Source organism: Sus scrofa, chromosome 16, assembly GCF_000003025.6.
Source record: "Sus scrofa isolate TJ Tabasco breed Duroc chromosome 16, Sscrofa11.1, whole genome shotgun sequence".
NCBI lineage: Eukaryota > Metazoa > Chordata > Mammalia > Artiodactyla > Suidae > Sus > Sus scrofa.
Genome location: NC_010458.4, coordinates 34910001 through 34935197, shown reverse-complemented (window position 1 = coordinate 34935197; position 25197 = coordinate 34910001). Strand labels below are relative to the sequence as shown.

Sequence of the window (25197 nt, the reverse complement as noted above, 5' to 3'; positions counted from 1 at the left end):
TCAAAGCTTCTACTAGTTCTTTGCTCAAGAAAAGACAGAGACTCCCATGAACTCTTGGAAGAATTAGATAGCGCTACTGTTTGTGGGAAAGGAGGTCATGGGTACAGAAGAAAAGAACTGGAGTTCACCTCTGGAGTAAATCAATTTGAAGAGACACTGCAGCAAATACCATTGCTATTAAAAAGAAAAAGAAAAAAGCTAAATAGAACAGCAGACATCCAAAGCAACATAAACTGCTGTTCTAAACTATAACTAAGAAAGTGAAAGCACTTCATGTGAGCTTCATATATTCTTAGGAAAAGCACATACTTTCTATATACATTAAAGGGAAACACTACTCAAAGACTATAAAGCTTGAGGTCACTTAAATTTTGATTTAAGATATCACAAGCAGATTACCTCTGTTTCCAAAACTCTTTCCAACACCAAAACCACCCATTGTGGATGTATTCTCTCTTTTATTAGATTCGCCAGGATCTGAAAAAGTTCAGATATAATTAAAACTCTTTAATACATAAAATTAAGTGTGTCATCAAAAACTAGGAATAAAATGCATCTTTGGAGTAAGGTTACTTTCAAAGATGGGCAGAGAATATTATAGAAACTTAAAATATCCCTGCACCTTCTTTTTCAAAAAAGTCTTAAATTATGATACCAAAGTAAAAACATAAATATACTATTGGTGAAATAGAGTTTTCTTGCTTTTTCTTTTTAGGGCCACTCTCACAGCATATGGAGGTGCCCAGGATAGGGGTCGAATCAGAGCTGTAGCTGCTGGTCTATGCCACAGCTACAGGAATGCCAGGTTTGAGTCACATGTGTAAACTATTCCACAGCTCACAGCAATGCCAGGTCCTTAACCCACTTAATCAAGGACAGGGATCGTACCTGGGTCCTCACGGATATCAGTGAGATTCGTTTCCACTAAGCCATGATAGGACTTTCTAGAGCTTTCTACTAGCTATTTTACGAGAGACCTTTAATCAAAAAAATTCAACTCCCTAATATTCTGTATATTGAAACCTCTATCAAGAGGCAACTATTTATATACTATCCCCATGTGAAAGCCACTGCTATTGAAAATTTTACACTCTTATTGCGTTTATTTCTTTCTCTTTTTTTCTGCTTTTTAGGGCCGTACCCATGACATGTGGAAGCTCCCAGGCCAGCGGTCAAACTTGAGCTACAGCTGCTGGCCTATGCCACAGCCACAGCAATGTGGGGTCCAAGCCACGTCTGCAACATACACCACAGCTCACATCAACACTGGATCCCCAACCCACTGAGCAAGTCCAGGGATCGAACCCACATCCCCGTGGATCCCAGTTGGGTTCGTTAACTGCTGAGCCATGAAGGGAAATCCCATACACTCTTGTACTGTTTTTAATTATTCTACTTATTATTTACTTATTTTCCTAGTGTTTAAATCATTCTCATCTTTTCACTTTTAAAAATAAAATTAGGGAGTTCCCGTCGTGGCGCAGTGGTTAACGAATCCGACTAGGAACCATGAGGTTGCAGGTTCGGTCCCTGCCCTTGCTCAGTGGGTTAACGATCCGGCGTTGCCCTGAGCTGTGGTGTAGGTTGCAGACGCGGCTCAGATCCCGCGTTGCTGTGGCTCTGGCGTAGGCTGGTGGCTACAGCTCCGATTCAGCCCCTAGCCTGGGAACCTCCATATGCCGCGGGAGCGGCCCAAGAAATAGCAACAACAACAACAACAACAACAAAAGACAAAAAAAAGAGACAAAAATAAATAAATAAATAAAATTAGGAAGGGACCACATAAGAAAAAAAGCTATGAATACTACTTCCCTTTACCTTCCACTCCTTCATAGTATTTCCCCATATTAGCTTTCTTAGCTTTATTTCCCACCATACAATTCTGAACACTCAACATTTTAATTCATACCAAACAACTTCCCATAATCCACATTGTGAATTTCTAATATTATCTACCTTCTTACATACTGTTCCTTCAGGCTGACCTTCCTTACTCTTATTTTTGCTAGCAAAATTTTTTTTACTCTTCATAAGCCAAGTTCAAAAGCCACCTCTTCTGTGAAGTCTTCCTTCGTCCTCTGACCATAATCAATCCTTCAGTGACATTCTCACAGCACAGTATGTATATTTCTTTTGCAGCAATATTCCCTTCCAATATTTCTCTACCACTACTTTAAGACTTTTGAGGGCAGAGTTGCCGTGGCAAGGAAATGCTTATTTAAAACAAAAAAATTAGGAGTTCCCGTCGTGGCGCAGTGGTTAACGAATCCGACTAGGAACCATGAGGTTGCGGGTTCGGTCCCTGCCCTTGCTCAGTGGGTTAACGATCCGGTGTTGCCGTGAGCTGTGGTGTAGGTTGCAGACGCGGCTCGGATCCTGCGTTGCTGTGCCTCTGGCGTAGGCCGATGGCTACAGCTCCGATTCAACCCCTAGCCTGGGAACCTCCATATGCCGAGGGAGCAGCCCAAGAAATAGCAACAACAACAACAACAAAAAGACAAAAAGACAAAAGACAAAAAAAAAAAAAAAAAAAAGAAAAAGAAAAAAAAAATTAGCAGTTCCTGTCGTGGCGCAGCAGAAACAAATCTGACTAGGAATCATGAGGTTGCAGGTTCCATCCCTGACCTCACTCGGTAGGTTAAGGATCTGGCGTTGCTGTGAGCTGTGGTATAGGTTGCCGACACGGCTCAGATCCAAGTTGCTGTGGCTGTGGCACAGGCCAGCAGCTGTAGCTCCAATTCAATCCCTAGCCTGGGAACCTCCATATGCGGCAGGTGTGGCCCTAAAAAGCAAAAAAAAAAAAAAAAAAAAATTAGGAACAGATACCAAAATGTCATAATCTGTTAAACTATCATTGGGAAAAAAATAAAGCATTATCTTGAGATCCTCGTAAATGTCTTATCTCTGTAACACCCTAACACAGGGAGGTTAAATGATCTGTGAAACTCCCAATGCCACATGCAAAATCGTGTAAAAGCAACTACCAGTATTTTCATTGGATTCTAAAGAAGTGTGTTATTCAAGAAGAGTTTTCAGGCTATACCTCATGAACAATGAAAAACTGATCAATATATATGTTAAGCAATTAAAAGTCAATTATAAGGAGTTCCCATCATGGCTCAGTGGTTAACAAATCCGACTAGGAACCATGAGGTTGTGGGTTCAATCCCTGGCCTTGCTCAGTGGGTTAAGGGTCTGGCGTTGCCATGAGCTATGAAGTAGGTCGCAGATATGGCTTGGATCCCGAGTTGCTGTGGTGTGTGTAGCTACAGCTCCGATTAGACCCCTAGCCTGGAAACCTTCATATGCCACAGGAGCGGCCCTAGAAAAGGCAAAAATACAAAAAAAAAAAAAAAAAAAAAAGAAAAAGAAAAGAAAGAAATTTAATGTATTTCAACCTATAAAATATGGAATTAATGATCTGTAGTAAAATTTGTCTCAGTGATGGTTTTTTCATTTAAAAAGGCTTTATTCAACAATATCTAGAAGTCTGCTTAACAAAGTATAACCCATTCTAAAATAGGATTTTAAAAAATATCTACATATTACATTCCATATTACATTAAGACATTTATTATTTCTTTCCTTTTCTTTTTTTTGCTTTTTTTTTCTTTAGGGCCACACCCACAGCATATGGATGTTCCAGGCTAGGGGTCTAATCGAAGATACTGCTGCCAGCCTACATCAGAGCTATAGCAATGCCAGATCCAAGCTGTGTCTGCAAGCTACACCATAGTTCACAGCAATGACAATCCTTAACCCACTGAGTGAGGCCAGGGATCAAAACTGCAACCTCATGGTTCCCAGTCGGATTCGTTTCCACTGTTCCACAACAGGAACTCCGAAATTTATTATTTCTAATGTTAGTAGCTGCAAACAAAATCCACGCTTGAACCTCTTAGCACAACTATACAGTTCAAATCATCATTGCTTCTTACTTAATATGCAGGCTTAAAAAACAAAATATATATGCGTATTTAAAGAATAAATTATTTCCATTAGTAATAAAAATATATTAAAATATAAAATTTGTGTTAGCTGTATTTAAAAAAATTGAGTCATCCATATATCAAATAAAATACCATACACATCAACCTTTAATTTCCAAAAAATATCAAGATATATCATATATCATAAGTTTTTCAAAAAATAACACGTAATAAATTCACCAAAAAATGTCATGGATATATGAAACTACCAATTAACCCTAACAAGAAATATACAGTCATATGAATTTTTAAATAAATTAAATTTTAGGTTCTAATAAATATTTTGTTGTACTATAATAAAACATAGTACAGAATATTATCAGCATTTTAATATCAAATCTAAAAATGAACTTGAGGAAGGTATGGTGCTATGTAAGTATCTGTCAAATCTAGTGCTGGCTGTTCTATAAAACTAGTGATTAAAAAAATTCTGCTTTGGGGAAAACAACATTTTAGCTGCTTCCCATTTTAGCTGTCTTTTCTTAAGAATAATACTTAAGAGGTCATTCACATTCTAATATCTGGTGTTTTTATAAATATTCTTCCCAAGACAATTGTGGGGAATCAGTAATCATCAACACATTAAGAAGCAGCTCTGTGAAGCAACTATCTTTAACCAAAATAGCTACCTGATAAATTTAACTATTTCCTACTAGCCAAAAGTATACAACAGCAAAAAAGAACACCAACATTTTTTTAAAATGAACTCATTATCCCACCAAATTCTATTGTATACTAAGTTATAACAGATTTAGCTTTGCACTGAACAGCCTCTATTCATTCCACTATTCAACTATTTAACAGAAGACTAGGGAAAGATACTTACCCCGGTTTCCCAAACTCCTCCCAGAGGCAAAGCCACTTCTCATGAAGTGATCTCTTCGAGAAGATCCATCATCCATTTCTAAAGTGAATAACATTTGAAGCAAATTAAAATAACAAACAAGTATTTTGATGGTAAGCAAACTATAAACCTTTTCAACATGTCATCCACATGGCAAAGGAGAAATTCTATATAGTAATAAGGAAGATAAAGAGCCTAGTAGAAAAATATGCTCTGAACAACAGTAGGTAGTTCTCCAGAAAAAAAAAAAAAAAAACTCATAACTAAAAAATGTGAAATCAAAAAAAGGATATAATTTTCCTCAACCACAACTGAGTGGAAAACAGTTTGCTAATACTGAGAAAAGGCAAAGACAGAGGGAAACAAGTACAAATCACATACAGGACCAGGATTAAGATGGCAGAATAGAAGGACTGGAGCTCTACTTCTCTCCTAAAAACAACAAAATTCACAACTAGAGACTGAGCATTCTTCAACCAAATGGACTGGAAACCTTAAAAAAGATATCCTACTCCAGAAGAAAAAGAGGAGGATACATCAAGAGGTAGGAGGGGTGATTTCACGATATAAACAACCCCATACCTCCCGGGTGGGAAGCCCCACAAACTGGAAACTAACTGGTTCAAAGAGACTCATCTACAGGAGTGAGTTCTGAGCCCCACATCAAACTCTGATGTGTGGGGATCTGGCAATGGGAGAAAGAGCCCCGGAGCATCTGGCATTGAAGGCCAGAAGGGCTTGTGTGCAGGAGCTCCACGGGACTGGGAGAAATGGAGACCCCATTCTTAAAAGGCACACACGGACTTTCACATGCACTGGGTCCCAGGGCAAAGCAAAGTCTCCATAGGAATCTGGGTCAAACCTGACTGCAGTTCTTGGAGGACATCCTTGGAAAACAGGGGTGAATGTGGCTTGTTGTGAGGGAAGGACATTGAAAGCAAAGCTCTCGGGAATATTCAGCAGCCATGCCTTTCTCTGGAGGTGGCCATGTTGGGAAAATCTGGCCACACCCTCAGTCAGTGCTGAGAAGCCCCAGGGCAAACAACAATCCAGGTGGGATCACAGCCCTGTCCCTCAGTAAACAGGCTACCTAAAGAACCCTCAGGTGCAGAGCTGCCACTAATCCCATCCAGACACTAAGCCCCACCCACCATAGAGATTAGAATTGGCTCCACCCACCAGTGGGCAGGCATCAGCCCCTCCCATAAGGAAGCCTACAGCAAGCCCCCATACTGACTTCAGCCACAAGGGGGGCAGACAGCAGAAGTAAGAGAGGCTACAACTCTATTATCTGTAAAAAGGTCACCACACCAAAAACCTATAAAAATGAAAAGACAGAGAAATATAACTCAGATGAGGGAGAAAGGAAAAACCGCAGAAAATCAGCTAAGCAAGGAGATTCCCAGAATCCAGGACAAAGACTTTAGACTGATGATGCTAAAGATGATGCAAGACATTGGAAATAAACTGCAGGCAAAGATGAATAACTTACAGGAAACACTGACCAAAGAGATACAAGATATAAAACTTAAACAAGAAGACATGCAAAATACAATAACTGAAATTAAAAAATTCACTAGAAGCAGCTAACAGCAGAATAGACGAGACAGAAGAATGAACAAGTGAGGTGGAGGACAGATTGGTGGAAATTACGGATGCAGAACAGAAAAAAGAAAAAAGATTGAAAAAAAATGAAGAGAGTCTCAGAGAACTCTGGGACAACATTAAATGCACCAACATCCATATTATAGGGGTGCCAGAAGGAGAAGAGAGAGAGAAGGGGACAGAGAAAATATTCCAAGAGATAATAATAATAAACTTCTCTACATGGGAAAGGAACCACTCACTCAAATCCAGGAAGCACAACGAGTATCATATAAAATAAACCCAAGGAAGAATACACTGAGACACATATTAATCAAACTGACCAAAATTAAAGACAAAGAGGAAATCTTGACAGCAGCTAGGGAAAAGAAACAAATAACACAGAAGGGAACCCCAAGATAATGTTATCAGCATATTTTTCAGCAGAAACTCTGCAGGTCAGAAGGGAGTGGCATGATATACTTAACGTGATGAAAGGAAAAAACCTCCAACCAAGATTACTCTACCCAGCAAGGCTCTCATGTAGATTTGAAGAAGAAATCAAAACCTTCACAAACAAAAGCTGAGAGAATTCAGCAACATTAAACCAGCCTTACAACAAATACAAAAGGAACTTCTCTAGGCAGAAAAGAACAAGAGAAGAAGGAAAGGAAAAAGAGCAACAAAAACAAATCCAAAGCAATTAATAAAATGGCAATAAGAACATATATATCAATAATTACCTTAAATGTTAATGGACTAAACACCCCAACCGAAAGACAAAGACTGGCTGAATGGACACAAAAACGCCCCAACCGAAAGACAAAGACTGGCTGAATGGACACAAAAACGCCCCAACCAAAAGACATATAGACTGGCTGAATGGACACAAAAACAAGACCCATTTATATGCTGTCTTCAAGAGACCCACTTCACTTCTAGGGACATATACAAATTGAAAGTGAGAGGATGGAAGAAAATATTCCATTCAAATGGGGATCAAAGGAAAGCTGGAGGAGCAATACTCATATCAGACAAAATAGACTTTTAAATGAAGAATATTTTAAGGGACAAAAAAAGAACATTACATAATAATCAAAGGATCAATCCAAGAAGAAGATATAACAATTTTAAATATCTACGCACCCAACACAGGTTCACCACAATATATAAGGCAACTGCTAACAACCTGAAAAGGACAAATCAAAAATAACACAATCATAGTCGGAGACTTTAACACCCCACTTACAGCAATGGACAGATCAACCAGACAGAAAATCAATAAGGAAACACAGGCCCTGAATGAAGCATTAAACCAGATGGACTTAATAGATATTTATAGGACATTCCATCCAAAAGCAACAGAATACACATTCTTCTCAAGTGCACATGGAAAATTCTCTAAGATTGATCACATCCTGGGCTACAAATCAAACCTTGGTAACTTTAAGAAAAATGAAATCATATCAAGCATCTTTTCCGACCACAACGCTATACGACTAGAAATCAACAACAAGAAAAAAACTGCAAAAAACATAAACACGTGGAGACTCAACAACATGCTACTAAACAACCAATAGATCACTGAAGAAATCAAAGAGGAAATTAAAAAATACCTAGACGCAAATGACAACAAAGATACAACACTCCAAAACCTATGGGATGCAGCAAAAGCCGTTCTAAGAGGAAAGTTTATAGCAACACAAGCCCACCTCAGGAAACAAAAAAAAAAAAGCTCAAATCAACAAGCTAACTTTACATCTAAAGCAGGTAGAGAGAGATCAAACAAGACCTAAAGTTAGTAGAAGGAAAGAAATCATAAAGATCAGAGCAGAAATCAATGAAATAGAAACAAAAAAAAAAAACCACAGAAAAGATCAATGAAATGAAAAGCTGGTTCATTGAAAAGATCAACAAAATTGATAAACCCCTAGCCAGACTTATCAAGCAAAAAAGAGAGAGGACTCAAATCAATAAAATTAGAAATGAAAAAGGAGAAGTAACAACGGACATCACAGAAATACAAAGGATCATAAGAGACTACTATGTGCAACTACACGCCAATAAAACAGAAAACCTAGAAGAAATGGACAAATTCTTAGAAAAGTACAATCTTCCAAGACTCAACCAAGATGAAACAGAAAAGATGAATGGACCAATCACAAGAACTGAAATTGAAACTGTGATTAAAAAATTTCCAACAAACAAAAGTACAGAATTCAGCTTCACAGGCGAATTCTATCAAACATTTAGAGAAAGAGCTAACACCTATTCTTCTGAAACTATTTCAAAAAATTGCAGAGGAAGGGATACTCCCAAACTCATTCTATGAGGCCACCATCACCCTGATACCAAAACCAGACAAAGATAGCACAAAAAAAGAAAACTACAGGCCAATTTCACTGATGAATACAGATGCAAAAATCCACAACAAAATACCAGCAAACCACATCCAACAATGCATTAAAAGGATTGTACATCACGATCAAGTGGGATTTATCCCAGGGATGCAAGGGTTCTTCAATATCCACAGATCCATCAATGTGATACACCACATTAGCAAACTGAAGAATAAAAACCGTATGATCCTCTCAATAGACACAGAAAAAGCCTCTGACAAAATCCAACACCCATTTCTGATAAAAAAAAAACCCTTCAGAAAGTGGGCATAGAGGGAACCTACCTCAACATAATAAAGGCCATATATGAAAAACCCACAGTGAACATCATTCTCAAGGGTGAAAAGCTGAAAGAATTCCCACTGAGATCAGGAACAAGATAAGGATGTCTGCTCTCGCCACTACTCTTCATCATAGTTCTGGAAGTCCTAGCCACAGCAATCAGAGAAGTAAAAGAAATAAAAGGAATCCAAATTGGAAAGGAAGAAGTAAAACTATCACTATTTGCAGATGACATGATACTATACCTAGAGAATCCTCAAGACTCTACCAGAAAACTGTTAGAGCTCATCCATGAACTTGGCAGAGTCTCAGGATACAAAATTAATACACAGAAATCAACAGCATTTCTATACACTAACAATGAAAGAGCAGAAAAAGAAATTAGGGAAGCAATCCCATTTACCATCTCATCCAAAAGAATAAAATACCTAGGAGTAAACCTACCTAAAGACACAAAAGACCTGTACTCTGAAAACTAGAAGACACTGATGAAAGAAATCAAAGATGACACAAATAGATAGAAATATATACCATGCTCAGGAATTGGAAGAGTTAATATTATCAAAATGACTACACTACCTAAAGCAATGTACAGATTCAATGCAATCACTATCAAATTACCAAGGACATTTTTCACAGAACTCAAACAAAATATTTTAAAGTTTGTTTGGAAGCACAAAAGACCCAGAATAGCCAAAGACATCCTGAAAAAGCAAAATGGAGCTGGAGGAGTCAGACTCCCGGACATCAGACTATACTACAAAGCAACAATCATCAAAACCGTATGGTACTGGCACAAAGGCAGAAATATAGATCAGTGGAACAGGCTACACAGCCCAGAATTAAACCCACGCACCTACAGCCAACTCATCTATGACAAAGGAGACAAGGATATACAATGGAGAAAGGACAGCTTGTTCAATAAGTAGTGCTGAGAAAACTGGACAGCCACATGGAAAAGAATGAAATTAGAACACTCCCTAACACCATACACAAAAATAAACTCCCAATGGATTAAAGACCTAGATATAAGACCAGACACTATAAAACTCTTAGAGGAAAACATAGGCCAAACACTCTCTGACATAAACAACAGCAACATCTTCTCAGATCCACCTCTCAGAGTATTGACAATAAAAACAAAAACAAATAAATGGGACCTAATCAAACTTACACATTTCTGCACAGCAAAGGAAACCCTAGACAAAATGAAAAGACAACCCACAGAATGGGAGAAAATCTTTGCAAGTGAATCAACTGACAAGGGATTCATCTCCAAAATTTATGAACACCTTCTGCAGCTCCATACCAAAAAAACAAACAACCCCATCCAAAAATGAGCAGAAGATCTAAACAGACATTTCTCCAAAGAAGACATACAGATGGCCAAAAAACACATGAAAAGATGTTCAACATCACTCATTATTAGAGAAATGCAAATCAAAACCACTACGAGGTACCACCTTACACCAGCCAGAATGGCCATCATCCAAAAGTCTACAAACAATAAGTGCTGGAGAGGGTGTGGAGAAAAAGGAACCCTAGTACACTGTTGGCGGGATTGTCAGTTGGTGCGCCAACTGGTGCACCAACTGTGGAAAGCAGTATGGAGAGTCCTCAGAAAACTAAACATAGAACTACCATTTGATCCAGCAATCCTACTCCTGGGCATCTATCCAGAGAAAACCACGACTTGCAAAGACACATGTACTCCGATGTTCATTGAAGCACTATTTACAATAGCCAAAACATGGAAACAACCTAAATGTCCATTGACAGAGGAGTGGATCCAGAAGAGGTGGTACATATACACAATGGAATATTACTCAGCCATTAAAAAGAACGAAATACCAGCATTTCTAGCAACATGGATGGACCTAGAAACTATCATGCTAAGTGAAGTCAGCCATACAATGAGACACCAACATCAAATGCTTTCACTGACATGTGGAATCTGAAAAAGGACAGACTGAACTTCTTTGCAGAACAGATACTGACTCACAGACTTTGAAAAACGTATGGTCTCCAGAGGAGACAGTTTGGGGGGTGGGGGGATGTGCTTGGGCTGTGGGATGGAAATTCTGTGAAATTAGATTGTTATGATCATCATACAACTACAGATGTGATAAATTCATTTGAGTAATAAAAAAAATCATATACAACACTGAAACTATAAACTGGATTAATAGTGATTCTAATTCTAAAAGAAAACATTTTCTGAAAGTACACTAGCATAAATTTCCCCTGTGGATATACTCATATGGTCACTCTGAAAGACATAAATGTTTTAATTAGCATTCTTTATGACAGAAAAAAAATTAAAGGAGAATAGGTAAACTACAGTCATCCATAGGACACTATTCACATTCACAGAACTAAATACGTTATAGAACTGACATTCTTCAATAGGACATTCATAAAAATGGACCACTTGGAAGCAAAAACGCACATTAAACAAATTTCAAAAAGCATTATCATATACAAAAATCTAACTTCAATCTAATCAAACTAGAAGTTACTAAAAGACAAATACTATATATTTTCACTTATTTGTGTAACCTAAAAAACAAAATAAGCAAACAAATACAACAACATATAAAGGATTCACAGGTACGGAAAACAAACTAGTGTTCAATGCATGAGGAAGGGGTAGGAGGAGGTACAAATTAAGTACAAACTATCAGTTATAAAATAAATAAGTTATAAGGGTGTAATGTATAGGACAGAGAATATAGTTAATAGTTTATACTAACTTTGTATGGTGTATAATCTATGAAAATATCAAATCACTGTTATACACCTGAAACTAATGTGAACTATACTTCAATTTTTAATTAAAAATTAATAAATACCAAAAAATACTTCTCCATAACAAAGATCAAAGAAAAAGTTACAATGGAACTTGAGAAATACTTAGAATTGTATGATAAAAATGACATACATCAGAAGTTAAATTTTTATACAGGAACGTAAGAATTCAAAATCCTAAGTTATACAGCCATATCAACTAGTAAGAATGTCAGGAAAAGAACAAAATAAATTATACAAGAGGAGGAAAGAGTGGAAAGAGCAAAAATTATTTAAATAGGAAAAAAACATATAATGCTAGCTCAACAAATCCAAAACATAGTTCTTTAAGAAACCAGTAAACAACTTTGGGATGAAGGGCATACATAGACTAGAAGTGAGGGGATGGAAAAGATGTTTCATGCCAACAGAAATGAGCAATACTCTTAACAGATGAAATGGTTTTAAAACAAAGGCCATAAAGAAAGCTAAAGGATACTATATAATGGTAAACATATCAATACAAAAAGAGAATATTACACTTGTTAACATATATGTACCCAACATAAGCACACCTAAAATCATAAAAAAAAAATACTAACAGACATAAAGGGAGAAATGGATGGGTACACAATAATAGTAGAAGATTTTTAACACCCCACTGACATCAGTGGACAGATTTCCAGACAGAAAATCAATAAGGTTGTTGAGATCCTAAATGAAACAAGAGAACATCTAGGCTTAATTGACATTTTCAGGACATTACATCAAAAAATACACACACACACACACATTCTTTTCATGGATAGACCACACACTAAGACACGAAACAGCCTTAACAAATTTAGGAAGATAGAAATTATTTCAAGCATCTTTTCTGACCATAATGGCATGAAACTAGAAATCAACCACAGAAGAAAAATGAGAGAAAAAAAAATTAGATGGAGACTAAACAATTACATGCTACCAAACAACCAATGGGTCAACAATGACATCCAAGAGGAAATTAAAGAATGTCTTGAGGGAGTTCCTGTCATAGTGCAGTGGAAATGAATCCAACTAGGAACCATGAGCTTGCAGGTTCAACTCCTGGCCTCACTCAGTGGGTTAAGGATCTGGCATTGCCGTGAGCTGTGGTGTAGGTCGCAGATGCAGCTCAGATCCCGCATTGCTGTGGCACTGGCCTAGGCCAGTGGCAACAGCTCCAATTAGACCCCTAGCCTGGGAAACTCCATATGCCATGGGTGCGGCCCTAAAAAGACAAAAGACAAAAAAAATAAATAAATGAAATAAAAATGTCTTAAGACAAATGACAATGAAAATACCACACAAAACCTATGGAATGCATCAAAAGCAGCCCTAAGAGGGAGGTTCACAGTAACACAGGCCTTCTCATAACATAAAAAAAAAATTCTCAAACAACCCAACCTACAACCTAAAAGAACAAGAAAAGAGGAATGAACAAACCTAGAGTCAGATAAGAGAGAAAATAGAGATTAGAAAACAATAGAGAAAAAAAATCAATAAAACCAAGAGCTGGTTTTTTGAAAGGATAAACAAAACTGAAAAACCTCTAGCCAGACTCATCAAGAAGGAAAGAAAGAGGACCCAATAAACAAAGTAAGAAAAAGGAATATCAACAACCAATAATGCAGAAATACAAAAACTGTAAGCAAATACTACGCTACAATCATATGCCAATAAAGTGAACAACCTGGAAGAAATGGACAAGTTTCTAGAAACAAGCAGCCTACCAAAACTGAATGAAAAAGAAACAGATAATATGAACAGACCAATCATGGAAGTGAAATGGAAAGCATAACTTTAAAACTCCCTACAAAAAAATAAATAAAAATTAAAAAAAAAAAAAAAACCTCCTTGCAAATAACAGTCCAGGACCAGATGGCTTCACTAGGTAATTCTACCAAATATACACACAAGAACTTATACCAATTCTTCTCCAACTATTCCAAAAGACTGAAGAGGAGGGAACACTCCCAAAGTCTTTTTTTTTTTTTTTTTTTTTTTTTGTCTTTTTGCCATTTCTTGGGCTGCTCCCGTGGCATATGGAGGTTCCCAGGCTAGGTGTTGAATCGGAGCTGTAGCCACCAGCCTACGCCAGAGCCACAGCAACGCAGGATCCGAGCCACGTCTGCAACCTACACCACAGCTCACGGCAACGCCAGATCGTTAACCCACGAGCAAGGGCAGGGATCGAACCCGCAACCTCATGGTTCCTAGTCGGATTCGTTAACCACTGCGCCATGACGGGAACTCCCTCCCAAAGTCATTTCATGAAGCCACCATCACCCTGATAACAAAACCAGACAAAGACATGACCAAAATAGAAAATTACAAGCCAGTATCTTTAATGAATACAGATGCAAAGTTCTCAATAGAATATCAGCAAACTGAATCCAACAGCACATTAAAAACAATCATATATCATGATCAAGTTGGATTCATCCAAGGGTCACAAGGATTGTTCAACATATTTAAAATAATGCAGTATACCCTATCAACAGAAGACAAAAACCACAAGATCATCTCAATAGATGCAAAAAAAGCATTTGATAAAATTCAACATCCATTTATGATTTTAAAAACCTCTTACCAAAGTGGGTATAAAAGGAATACATCTTAGCATCATAAAGGCTATTTATAACAAACTCACAGTCAACATAATACTCAAGAGTGAAAAGCTGAATGCCTTCCGGATAAAATCTGGAACAAAACAAGGATGCCCGCTCTCCTCTCACCACCTCTATTTAACATAATATTGAAAGTCCTAGCCAGAGTAATCAGACAAGAAAAAAATAAAAGGTATACTAGCCATAAGAAAAAAGGTAAAACTGTCATTCTATGCAAGTTGCATGATACTCTATGTAGAAAATCCTCAAGACTCCACACAAAACCTATTATAACTGATAAATTCAGCAAGATACCAGCATACACAATTAACAGAACTCTGTTGCATTTCTTTACACTAATAATGAAATATCAGAAACATCAGGAAGGGAAAGTAAAAAAAAAAAAAAATACCTTTTAAAATCTCATCAAGAGCAGACGGGATTAAGATGGCAAAGTAGAAGGACTGGAGCTCACCTTCTGCCATAAAAGCAACAAATTACGACCAACTGCTGAACGACCTTCAACCAGACAACAAACTATCAAAGAAAAAGATAGCATACTCTGGAAGACAAAGAGAAGGCTGAATCAAGATGGCAGAAGGGGTGATTATACAACATAACCCACCCCATACCCGCTGGGTGAATGGCACACAGGCTAGAAAGTAATTATCACAGAGTCTCACCTATGGGAGTGAGAGTTCTGAGCCCCACATCAACTTCCCATGCCTGGGGAACTGGCATTGGGAGAAGGAGCCCCCAAAGCATTTGGCATTGATGGCCAGTGGGGATTGTGCGCAGGAGCTCCAAGAGACAGGAGGAAATGGAGACTCCATTCTTGAAAGGCTCGCACAGGATTTCATGTGCATTGGGTCCCAGGGTAAAGGAAAGACTCCATAGGAATCTGGGTCAGACCTGACTTCAGGTTAGAGGATCTCCTGGGCAAACAAGGGGTGACTGTGGCTCATTGTGAGGCAAGGACAGTGGAGGCAAAGTTCTTGGGAATAATCATCAATATAAGCACCTCTGGACTGGCCATTTTGGAAAAATCTGACCCCACTCATCAGTGCTGAGAGGCCCAGGCCAAACAATAACCCAGGTGGGAAACACAACCCCACCCATTAGCAAAGAGGCTGTCTAAAGATCGCCAAGGCACACAGCACAGCTGCCTCTAATCATACCCAGAGACAAAGCCCCACTCACCAGAGGAAAAAGAATCAGCTCCACCTACCAGTGGGCAGGAACCAGTCCCTCCCATCAAGAAGCTACAGCAAGCCCTTGTACCAACTTCAGCCACAAAGGGGAAAGACATCAGAAGCAAGAGAGGCTACAGCTCTACTGCCTGCAAAAAAGGAGACCACACCAAAAATCCAAACAAAATGAAAAGGCAAAAGAATTATGACTCAGATAAGGGAGCAAGAAAAAAACCCAGAAAAACAGCTAAGTGATCTGGAGATTACCAACCTCCATGAAAAAGCTGTTAGGCTGATGATACTAAAGATGGTTCAAGATCTTGGGAATAAACTGGAGGTAAAAAAAACAATAAATTAAAAGAAACAATGAGCAAAGAAATAGACGATTTAAGGATTAAGTAAGCATAGATACAAAATACAATAACTGAAATAAAAAATTCACTAGAAGCAACCAACAACAGAATACAGGAGGAAGGAGAATGAATAAGGGATGTGGAGGATAAACTAGTGGAGATCACTGATGGGGAAGAGAAAAGAGAAAAAAAAATTTGAAAAGCAAAGAAGACAATCTAAGAGAACTCTGGGACAATGTTAAATGCACCAACATCCGTATTATAGGGGTGCTGGAAGGAGAAAGGAGAGAAAGAAAGGGCTAGAGAAAATATTTGAAAAGATGATGGCCAAAAACTTCCCTAACATGGGAAAGGAATCATTCACTCAAATCCAAGAAGCACAATGAATATCATATAAAATAAAACCAGGAGGAACAACCCAAGACACATATTAATCAAACTGAACAAAATTAAAGACAAAGAGAAAATATTGAAAGCAACTAGGGAAAAGAAACAAGTTACATACAAGGGTACCCCAGTAAGGTTATTGGCAGATTTTTCAGCAGAAACTCTGCAGGCCAGAAAGGAGTGACATGATATACTTAAAGTGATGAAAGGGGGAAAAAACCGCCAACCAAGACTACTTTGCCCAGCAAGGCTTTCATTCAGATTTGAAACAGAAATCAAAAACTTTACAGACAAGCAAAAGCTAAGAGAATTCAGCATCACCACACCAACTTTACAACAAATACTAAAGAAACTTCTCTAGGTGGAAAAGGCCACAACGAGAAACAAAAATATTACAAATGACAAGGCTCACCAATATAGGAATACATATAAGTAAAGGTAGGAAATCATCCACATACAAATATGCTACCAAAATCAGAAATCATGAGAAGAGGAGGGTGCGAATGTAGCACACTGGAGATTCATTTGCAATTAAGAGACCAGCAACTGTAAACAATCTTGAGTGTGTGTGTGTGTGTGTGTGTGTGTGTGTGTGTAGACTCCTATATCTAAACTTCAGGGTAACTGCAAACCAAAAACCTACAATAGATACAAACACAAATAAGAAAAATTAATCCAAATACAACACTAAAGATAGTCATCAAACCACAAGAGATGAGAACAAGAGAAGCAGGGAAGGAAAAAGACCAATAAAAACAAATCCAAAACAATTAATAAAATGGCAGTAATAACATAAACATCAATAAAATTGCATTATATGTAAATGGACTAAATGTCCCAACCAAAAGACACAGAGCGGTGAACAGACACAAAAACATGACCCAAATACATGCTGTCTTCAGGAGACCCACTCAATTCTAGAGACACATATAAATTGAAAGTGTATGGAAGAAAATATTCCAGGCAAACAGAAATCAAAAGAAAGCTGTCCAATACTCATATCAGACAAAATAGACCTTAAAATAAAGAATATTCTAAGAGACAAAAAGGACAATACATAATGATCAAAGGATCAATCCAAGAAGAAGATGTAACAATTCTAAATATATATTCACCCACCATAGGATCACCTCAGTATGTAAGGCAAATGCTAACAACCTTTAAAGGATAAATTGACAATAACACAATAATAGTAAGAGAATATCCCACTTAGAGCAATGGACAGATCATCCAGAAAGAAAATCAACAAGGAAACACAGGCCTTAAATGATGCATTGGACAAGATGGACTTAATGGATATTTATAGAACATTCTATCCAAAAGCAGCACAATACACATTCTTCTCAAGTTCACATGGAATATTCTCTAGGATAGTTCACATTCTAGGCAACAAATCAAGCCTTGGTAAATTTAAGGAAATTGAAATCATATCAGGCATCTTTTCTGACCACAATGCTATATGACTAGAAACGAACAACAAAAAAACTGCAAGTAAGTCAGAAAGACAAATACCATAGGATATCACTTATATCTGGAATCTAATACACAGCACAAATAAACCATTCTATGGAAAAGAAAATCATGGACTTGAACAGACTTGTGGTTGCCAAGGGAAGGGGGATGGACTGGGAATTTGGGTTTAACAGATGCAAACTATTGCCTTTGGATTGGATGAGCAATGATATCCTGCTGTACAGCACTGGGAACTATATCTAGTCACTAATGATGGAACATAATAATGTGAGAAAAAGAATGTATATATGCATACAAGGTGACTGGGTCACCTCACTATGCAGTAGAAAATTTGACAGAACACTGTATACCAGCTATTATGGAAAAAATAAAAATCATTTTAAAAAAAGCACAAACATGTTAAGACTAAACAACACTCTAATAAACAACAAATGGATCACTTCTAGGAAATTTAAAAATACCTAGAAGCAAATGACAATAAAGATACAACAATCCAAAACCTATGGGATGTAGCAAACCTATGGGAAGTTTATAGCAATACAAGCCTACCTCAGGAAACAAGAAAAAGCTCAAATAAATGACCTAACTTTACACCTAAGGCAACTAGAGAAAGAAGAATGGACAAGACCCAAAATTAGCATAAGGAAAGAAATAATAAAAATCAGAGCAGAAATCAATGAAATAGAAATGAAGAAAACCACAGAAAGGAGCAATGAAACTAAAAGCTGGTCCTTTGAAAAGATCAACAAAATGGATAAACTCTTAGCCAGACTCATCAAAAAAAAGGAGAGGACTCAAATTAATAAAATTAGAAATGATAAAGAAGTTACAATGGACATCATAGAAATACAAAGGATCATAAGAGAATGCTACAAGCAAGTATATACCAATAAAATGGACAACCGAGAAGAAATTGATAAATTCTTAGAAAAACACAATCTTCCAAGACTAAACCAAGATGAAATAGAAAAGATGAACAGAATAATCACAAGTACTTAAATTGAAACTGTGATTAAAAAACTTTCAACAAATGAAAGTCCAGAACCAGATGGCTTCACAGGTGAATTTTATCAAACCAAAACCAGACAGGTATCACAAAAAAAGAAAATTACAGGCCAATGTCACTGATGAATACAGATGCAAAAAGCCTCAACAAAATACTAGCAAACCAAATCCAACAATATATTAAAAAGACTAAACCATGATCAAGTGGGATTTATTCCAGGGATGCAAGGATTTTTCAATATCTGCAGTTCAACAGTGTGATACACCACATTAACAAACTGAAGAATAAAAACCCACTGAACCTCTCAATGGATGCAAAAAAGACTTTGACAAAATTCAACATCCATTTTTTATAAAAAAAATCCCTCCAGAAAGCAGGCAAATAGGAAACATACTTCAACATAAAAAGGGCCGTATATGACAAACCCACAGCTAACATCATTCTCAATGGTGAAAAGCTAGAAGAATTCCCATAAGATCAGGAGGAATAAGACAAGGATGTCCACTCTTGCCACTACTATTCAACATAGTTTTGGAAGTCCTAGCCGTGGCAATCAGAGAAGAAAAAGAAATAAAAGGAATCCAAATTGGAAAGGAAGAAGCAAAACTATCACTGTTTGTAGATGACATGATACTGTATCTAGAAAATCCTAAAGATGCTACCAGAAAACTGTTAGGAGCTCATCAATGAATTTAGTAAAGTTGTGGGATACAAAGTTAATACACAGAAATCGACTGCATTTCTATACACGAACAATGAAAGATCAGAAAGAGAAATTTGGGAAACAATCCCATTTACTATCACATAAAAACGAATAAAATACTTAGGAATAAACCTACCTAAAGAGACAAAAGACCTATACTCTGAAGACTATAAGACACTGACGAAAGAAATCAAAGATGACACAAATAGATGAAAAGACATACCATGCTCTTGGACTAGAAGAATACTGTCAAAATGACAATACTACCCAAGGCAATCTACAGATTCAATGCAATCCCTATCAAATTACCAAGGGTATTTTTCACAGAACTAGAACAAAATATTTTAAAATTTGGAAGCATACAAGACCCAGAGTAACCAAAGCCATCCTGAGAAAGAAAAATGGAGCTGGAGCAATCAGGCTCCCTGAATTCAGACCAGACTACAAACTACAGTCATTGAAACAGAATGGTACTTGCACAAAAACAGAAATACAGATCAGTGGAACAGGATAGAAAGCCCAGAATTAAACCCATGCACCCACGGTCAACTGATCTATGACAAAGGAGGCACAAAATGGAGAAAAGATAGTCCTCTCAGTAAGTGGTGCTGGGAAAACTGGACAGCTACATGTAAAAGATTGAAATTAGAGCACTTTCTAACACCATACACGAAAATAAACTCAAAATGAATTAAAGACCTAAATATAAGACCAGATACTATAAAACTCTTACAGGAAAGCACAGGCCAAACACTCTCTGACATAAACCACAGCAATATCCTTTCAGATCCACCTCCTAGAGTAATGACAACATATAAACAAAAGTAAACAAATGGAACCTAATTAAACTTAAAGAGTTTTTGCACAGCAAAGGAAACCCTAAACAAAATGAAAAGACAACCCACAGAATGGGAGAAAACATTTGCAAATGAAGCAACTGACAAGGGATTCATCTCCAAAATATATAAATGCCTCCTGCAGCTCAATACCAAAAAAAACAAACAACCCCATCCAAAAATGGGCAGAAGATCTAAATAGACATTTCTCCAAAGAAGACATACAGATGGCCAAAAAACACATGAAAAGATGTTCAACATCACTCATTATTAGAGAAATGCAAATCAAAACCACTACGAGGTACCACCTTACACCAGCCAGAATGGCCATCATCCAAAAATCTGCAAACAGTAAGTGCTGCAAAAGGTGTGGAGAAAAGGGAACCCTAGTACACTGTTGGGGGGATTGTAAATTGGTGCAACCATTATGGAAAACAGTATGGATAGTCCTCAAAAAACTAAAAACAGAATTACCATTTGATCCAGCAATCCCACTCCTGAACATATCCAGAGAAAACCATGACTTGAAAAGACACACGTACTCCAATGTTCATTGTAGCATTATATACAATAGCCAAGAGATGGAAGCAACCTAAATGTCCACTGACAAAGGAAAGGATAAAGAAGATGTGGTACATCTACAAAACGCAATATTACTCAACCATAAAAGGAATGAAATAATGGCATTTGCAGCAACATGGAGGGACTTAGAAATTATCATGCTAAGTGAAGTTAGACAGTGAGACACAAAAGTCACATGCTATCACTTATATGCGGAATCCAAAAAAAGGATACAGTGAACTTCTCAGCAGAACAGATACTGACTCATAGACATTGAAAAACTTATGGTTTCTAAAGGAGACAAGTGCAAGGGTGGGAGGGACAGGCTGGGAGTTTGCGATGGAAATGCTATAAAGTTGGGTTGTGATGATTGTTGTACAACTAGGAATGAAATAAAATTCATTCAGTTAAAAATAAAATAAAATTTCATCAAAAACTCCTAGAAAAGAACATATGCAAAACACTCTCTGATACTGATTGCAGCAATATTTTCTTAGGTCAGTCTCCCAAGGCCATAGAAATAAAATGAAAAATAAACAAATGGGGGAGGGATCGGGAGCTTGGGCTTATCAGACACAACTTAGAATAGATTTACAAGAGATCCTGCTGAATAGCATTGAGAACTATGTCTAGATACTCATGTTGCAACAGAAGAAAGGGTGGGGGAAAAACTGTAATTGTAATGTATACATGTAAGGATAACCTGACCCCCTTGCTGTACAGTGGGAAAATAAAAAAATAAAAAAAAAGGGACATAATCAAATTTATGAGCTTATGCACCACAAAGGAAGCCATAAACAAAACAAAAAGATGATCTATGAGAAGGGAGAAAATATTGCAAATGATGCAGCCAACAAGGAATTAATTTTCAAAATTTACAGTTAATACAACTCAGTAACAACAACAACAAAAAAAAAAACCCTCCCAAAAATGGGCAGAAGACCTAAATAGACATTTCTCCAAAGAAGACATACAGATGGCAAACAGGTACATGAAAAGATGCTTAATATCACTAATTTTTAGAGAAATGCAAATCAAAACTACAAGGTATCACGTCTCAGCAGTCAGCACGGACATCATTAAATAGTTTACAAATAATAAATGCTAGAAGGGGGTGGAGAAAAGGGAACTCTCCTACACTATTGGTGTGAATGTAAACTCCAAAGACAGTATGGTATGGAGGTTCCTTAAAAAAACTAAAAAGAGAGTTACCATACCAGCCAGGAATCCTACTCCTAGGCATAAATGTGGAAAAACTACAATTTAATAAAATACATACACCCCTATGTTCACTGCAGCACCATATAGCCAAGACATTGTAGCAACCTAAATATCCATCTACATATGAATGGAATACTATTCAGCCATAAAAAAGAATGAAATCATGCCATTTGCAGCAACATGGATGGATCTAGAGATTCTCATACTAAGCGAAGTTAAATCAGAAAGAGAGACAAGGAGTTTCCATCATGGCTCAGTAGTTAAAAAAACCAACTAGGAACCATGAGGTTGCGGGTTCGATCCCTGGCCTCGCTCAGTGGGTTAAGGATCCAGCATTGCCGTGAGCTGTGGTGTAGGTTGCAGACACGGCTCAGAACTGCCATTGCTATGGCTCTGGCACAGGCTGGTGGCAACAGCTCTGATTAGAGCCCCTAGTCTAGGAACATCCACATGTCAGGGGTGCGGCCCTAGAAAAGACAGAAAGACAAAAAAATAAATAAAAATAAAAATAAAAAAGAGACAAATACCAAATGATATCACTTGTATGTGGAACCTAAACCATGATACAAATGAACTTATTTACAAAACAGAAACAGACTCAGACATGGAAAACAAATTTAGAGTTACCAGAGAGAAAAGGAGCTAAGGGAGGGATAAATTAAGAGTTTGAGATTAGCAGATACAAACTACTACAGTAAAATAGACGGACAACAAGGTCCTATTTTATAGAACAGGGTACTATATTCAATATCTTATAATAAACTATAATGGAAAAGAATCTAAAAAAGTATACGTACATATATACACACATGCAAACACACGCATATATATAATACACACACATATATATCTGAATAACTTTTCTATACACAAGAAACATGACATTCTAAATCAACTATACCTCAATTTAAAAATAATTTCATGAGTTCCTGTCGTGGTGCAGCGGAAGCGAATCCAACTAGGAACCACGAGGTTGCAGGTTCCATCCCTTGCCTGGCTCAATGGGTTCAGGATCCGGCATTACCATGAGCTGTGGTGTAGGTTGCAGATATGGCTCAGATCTGATGTTGCTGTGGCTGTGGCATAGGCCAGCAGCTGTAGCTCCGACTGGACCCATAGCCTGGGAACCTCCATGTGCCGTGGGTGTGGCCCTAAAAAGCAAAACAAAAACAAAACAAAAATAAAAATAAAAAAAAACAGACACCTATGGTCAATTAATCTTGAAAAAGGAGGCAAGAACATAAAATGGGAAAAAGTCTTTTCAGTGATTATTGCTGGGAAACCTGGACAGCTGCATGCAAAGCAATGAAACTAGAACACACCCTCACACCATGCACAAAAATAAACTCAAAATGGCTGGAAGACTTAAATATAAGACAAGACACCATCAAACCCCTGGAAGAGAACATAGGCAAAACATCCTCTGACATCAACCTTACAAATGTTTTCTCAGGTCAGTCTCCCAAAACAACAGAAATAAAAGCAAAAATACAATGGGACTTCATCAAACTGACAAGCTTTTGCACAGCAGAGGAAACCAAAAAGAAGCCAAAAAGACAACTTACAGAATGGGAGAAAATAGTTTCAAATGATGCAACTTATACAACTCAACAGCAAAAAAGCCAACAACCCAACTGAAAAATGGGCAAAAGACCTGAATAGACATTTCTCCAAGGAAGATACCCAGATGGCCAACAAGCACCTGAAACAATGCTCAACATCACTGATTGTTAGGGAAATGCAAGTCAAAACTACCATGAGATACCACCTCACACCAGCTAGAATGGTCATCATTAATAAGTCCACAAATAAATGCTGGAGGTGGTATGGAGAAAAGGGAACCCTCCTGCACTGTTGGTGGAAATGTAAGCTGGTACAGCCACTATGGAGAACAGTACAGAGGTACCTTAGAAAACCATACATAAAACTACAACATGACCCAGCAATCCCACTCTTGGACATATATCCAGACAAAACTTTCCTTGAAAAAAACACATGCATCCACATGATCACTGCAGCACTATTCACAACAGCCAAGGCATGGAAGCAACCCAAATGTCCACTGACAGATGATGGGATTAGGAAGATGTGGTGTATATATACACACAATGGAAGACTGCTCAGCCATAAAAAAGAACAAAATAATGCCATTTTCAGCAACATGGATGGAACTAGAGACTCTCATATTGAGTGAAGTAAGTCAGAAAGAGAAAGACAAATGCCATATCACTTATATCTGGAATCTAATATATGGCACAAAGGAACCTTTCCACAGAAAAGAAAATCATGGACTTGGAGAATAGATTTGTGGTTGCCAAGGGAGAGGGGGAGGGAGTGGGATGGATTAGGAGCTTGGGGTTAACAGATGCAGATTATTGCCTTCAGAAAGGATTAGCAATGAGATCCTGCTGTTGTAGCACTGGGAACTATGTCTAGTCACTTATGATGGAACATGATAATGGGAGAAAAAAGTATGTAAACGTGTATGTGTAACTGGGTCACCATGCTGTACAGTAGGAAAAAAAAGGGGAAAATATATATATATATATATATTTTTTTTTTTTTCAAGAAAGCAATAAAGACTTGTCAGAGTGACAAATCACTAGCAATCTGACGGGAGTAGAGGAAGGGAGAGAAAGAAAAGACAACAAATAGTATAAGGATTTTTTTTTAAGGAAAAGGAAATAACCTCAAAAACAGTGAGAGCTGCTGTTCAGTGGGTATAAAGTTTTAGTCATACAAGATAAAAAAGTTCCTGGAGTTCTGTTGTACAACACTGTGTATACTGTACTACACACTTAAAAGTTTAAGAGACTAGCTTATTATTTGCTTTTTACCACAATATAAAAATTATCATGAACAATTTATATCAATAAATTTAAAACTTAAACAGAAAATTCCCAAGAAAATTAACTCAGCAAAACTAACTCGAGAAACAATAAAAACCAAACT

At 37.4% G+C, this 25197-nt stretch overlaps 1 protein-coding gene across 6 annotated transcripts in view; it reads right to left on the bottom strand.

Moving 5' to 3' along the window:
* DDX4 (DEAD-box helicase 4) overlaps positions 1–25197 on the bottom strand; it is a 104001-nt gene that overhangs the window by 48504 nt on the left and 30300 nt on the right. For all 6 annotated transcript variants that reach the window (XM_021076578.1, XM_021076579.1, XM_021076577.1 and 3 more), the window contains 2 exon segments: positions 4816–4893; positions 400–477 (listed from right to left, as the gene is read on the bottom strand). In XM_021076578.1, coding sequence (XP_020932237.1) covers positions 400–477; positions 4816–4893 — 156 coding nt within the window.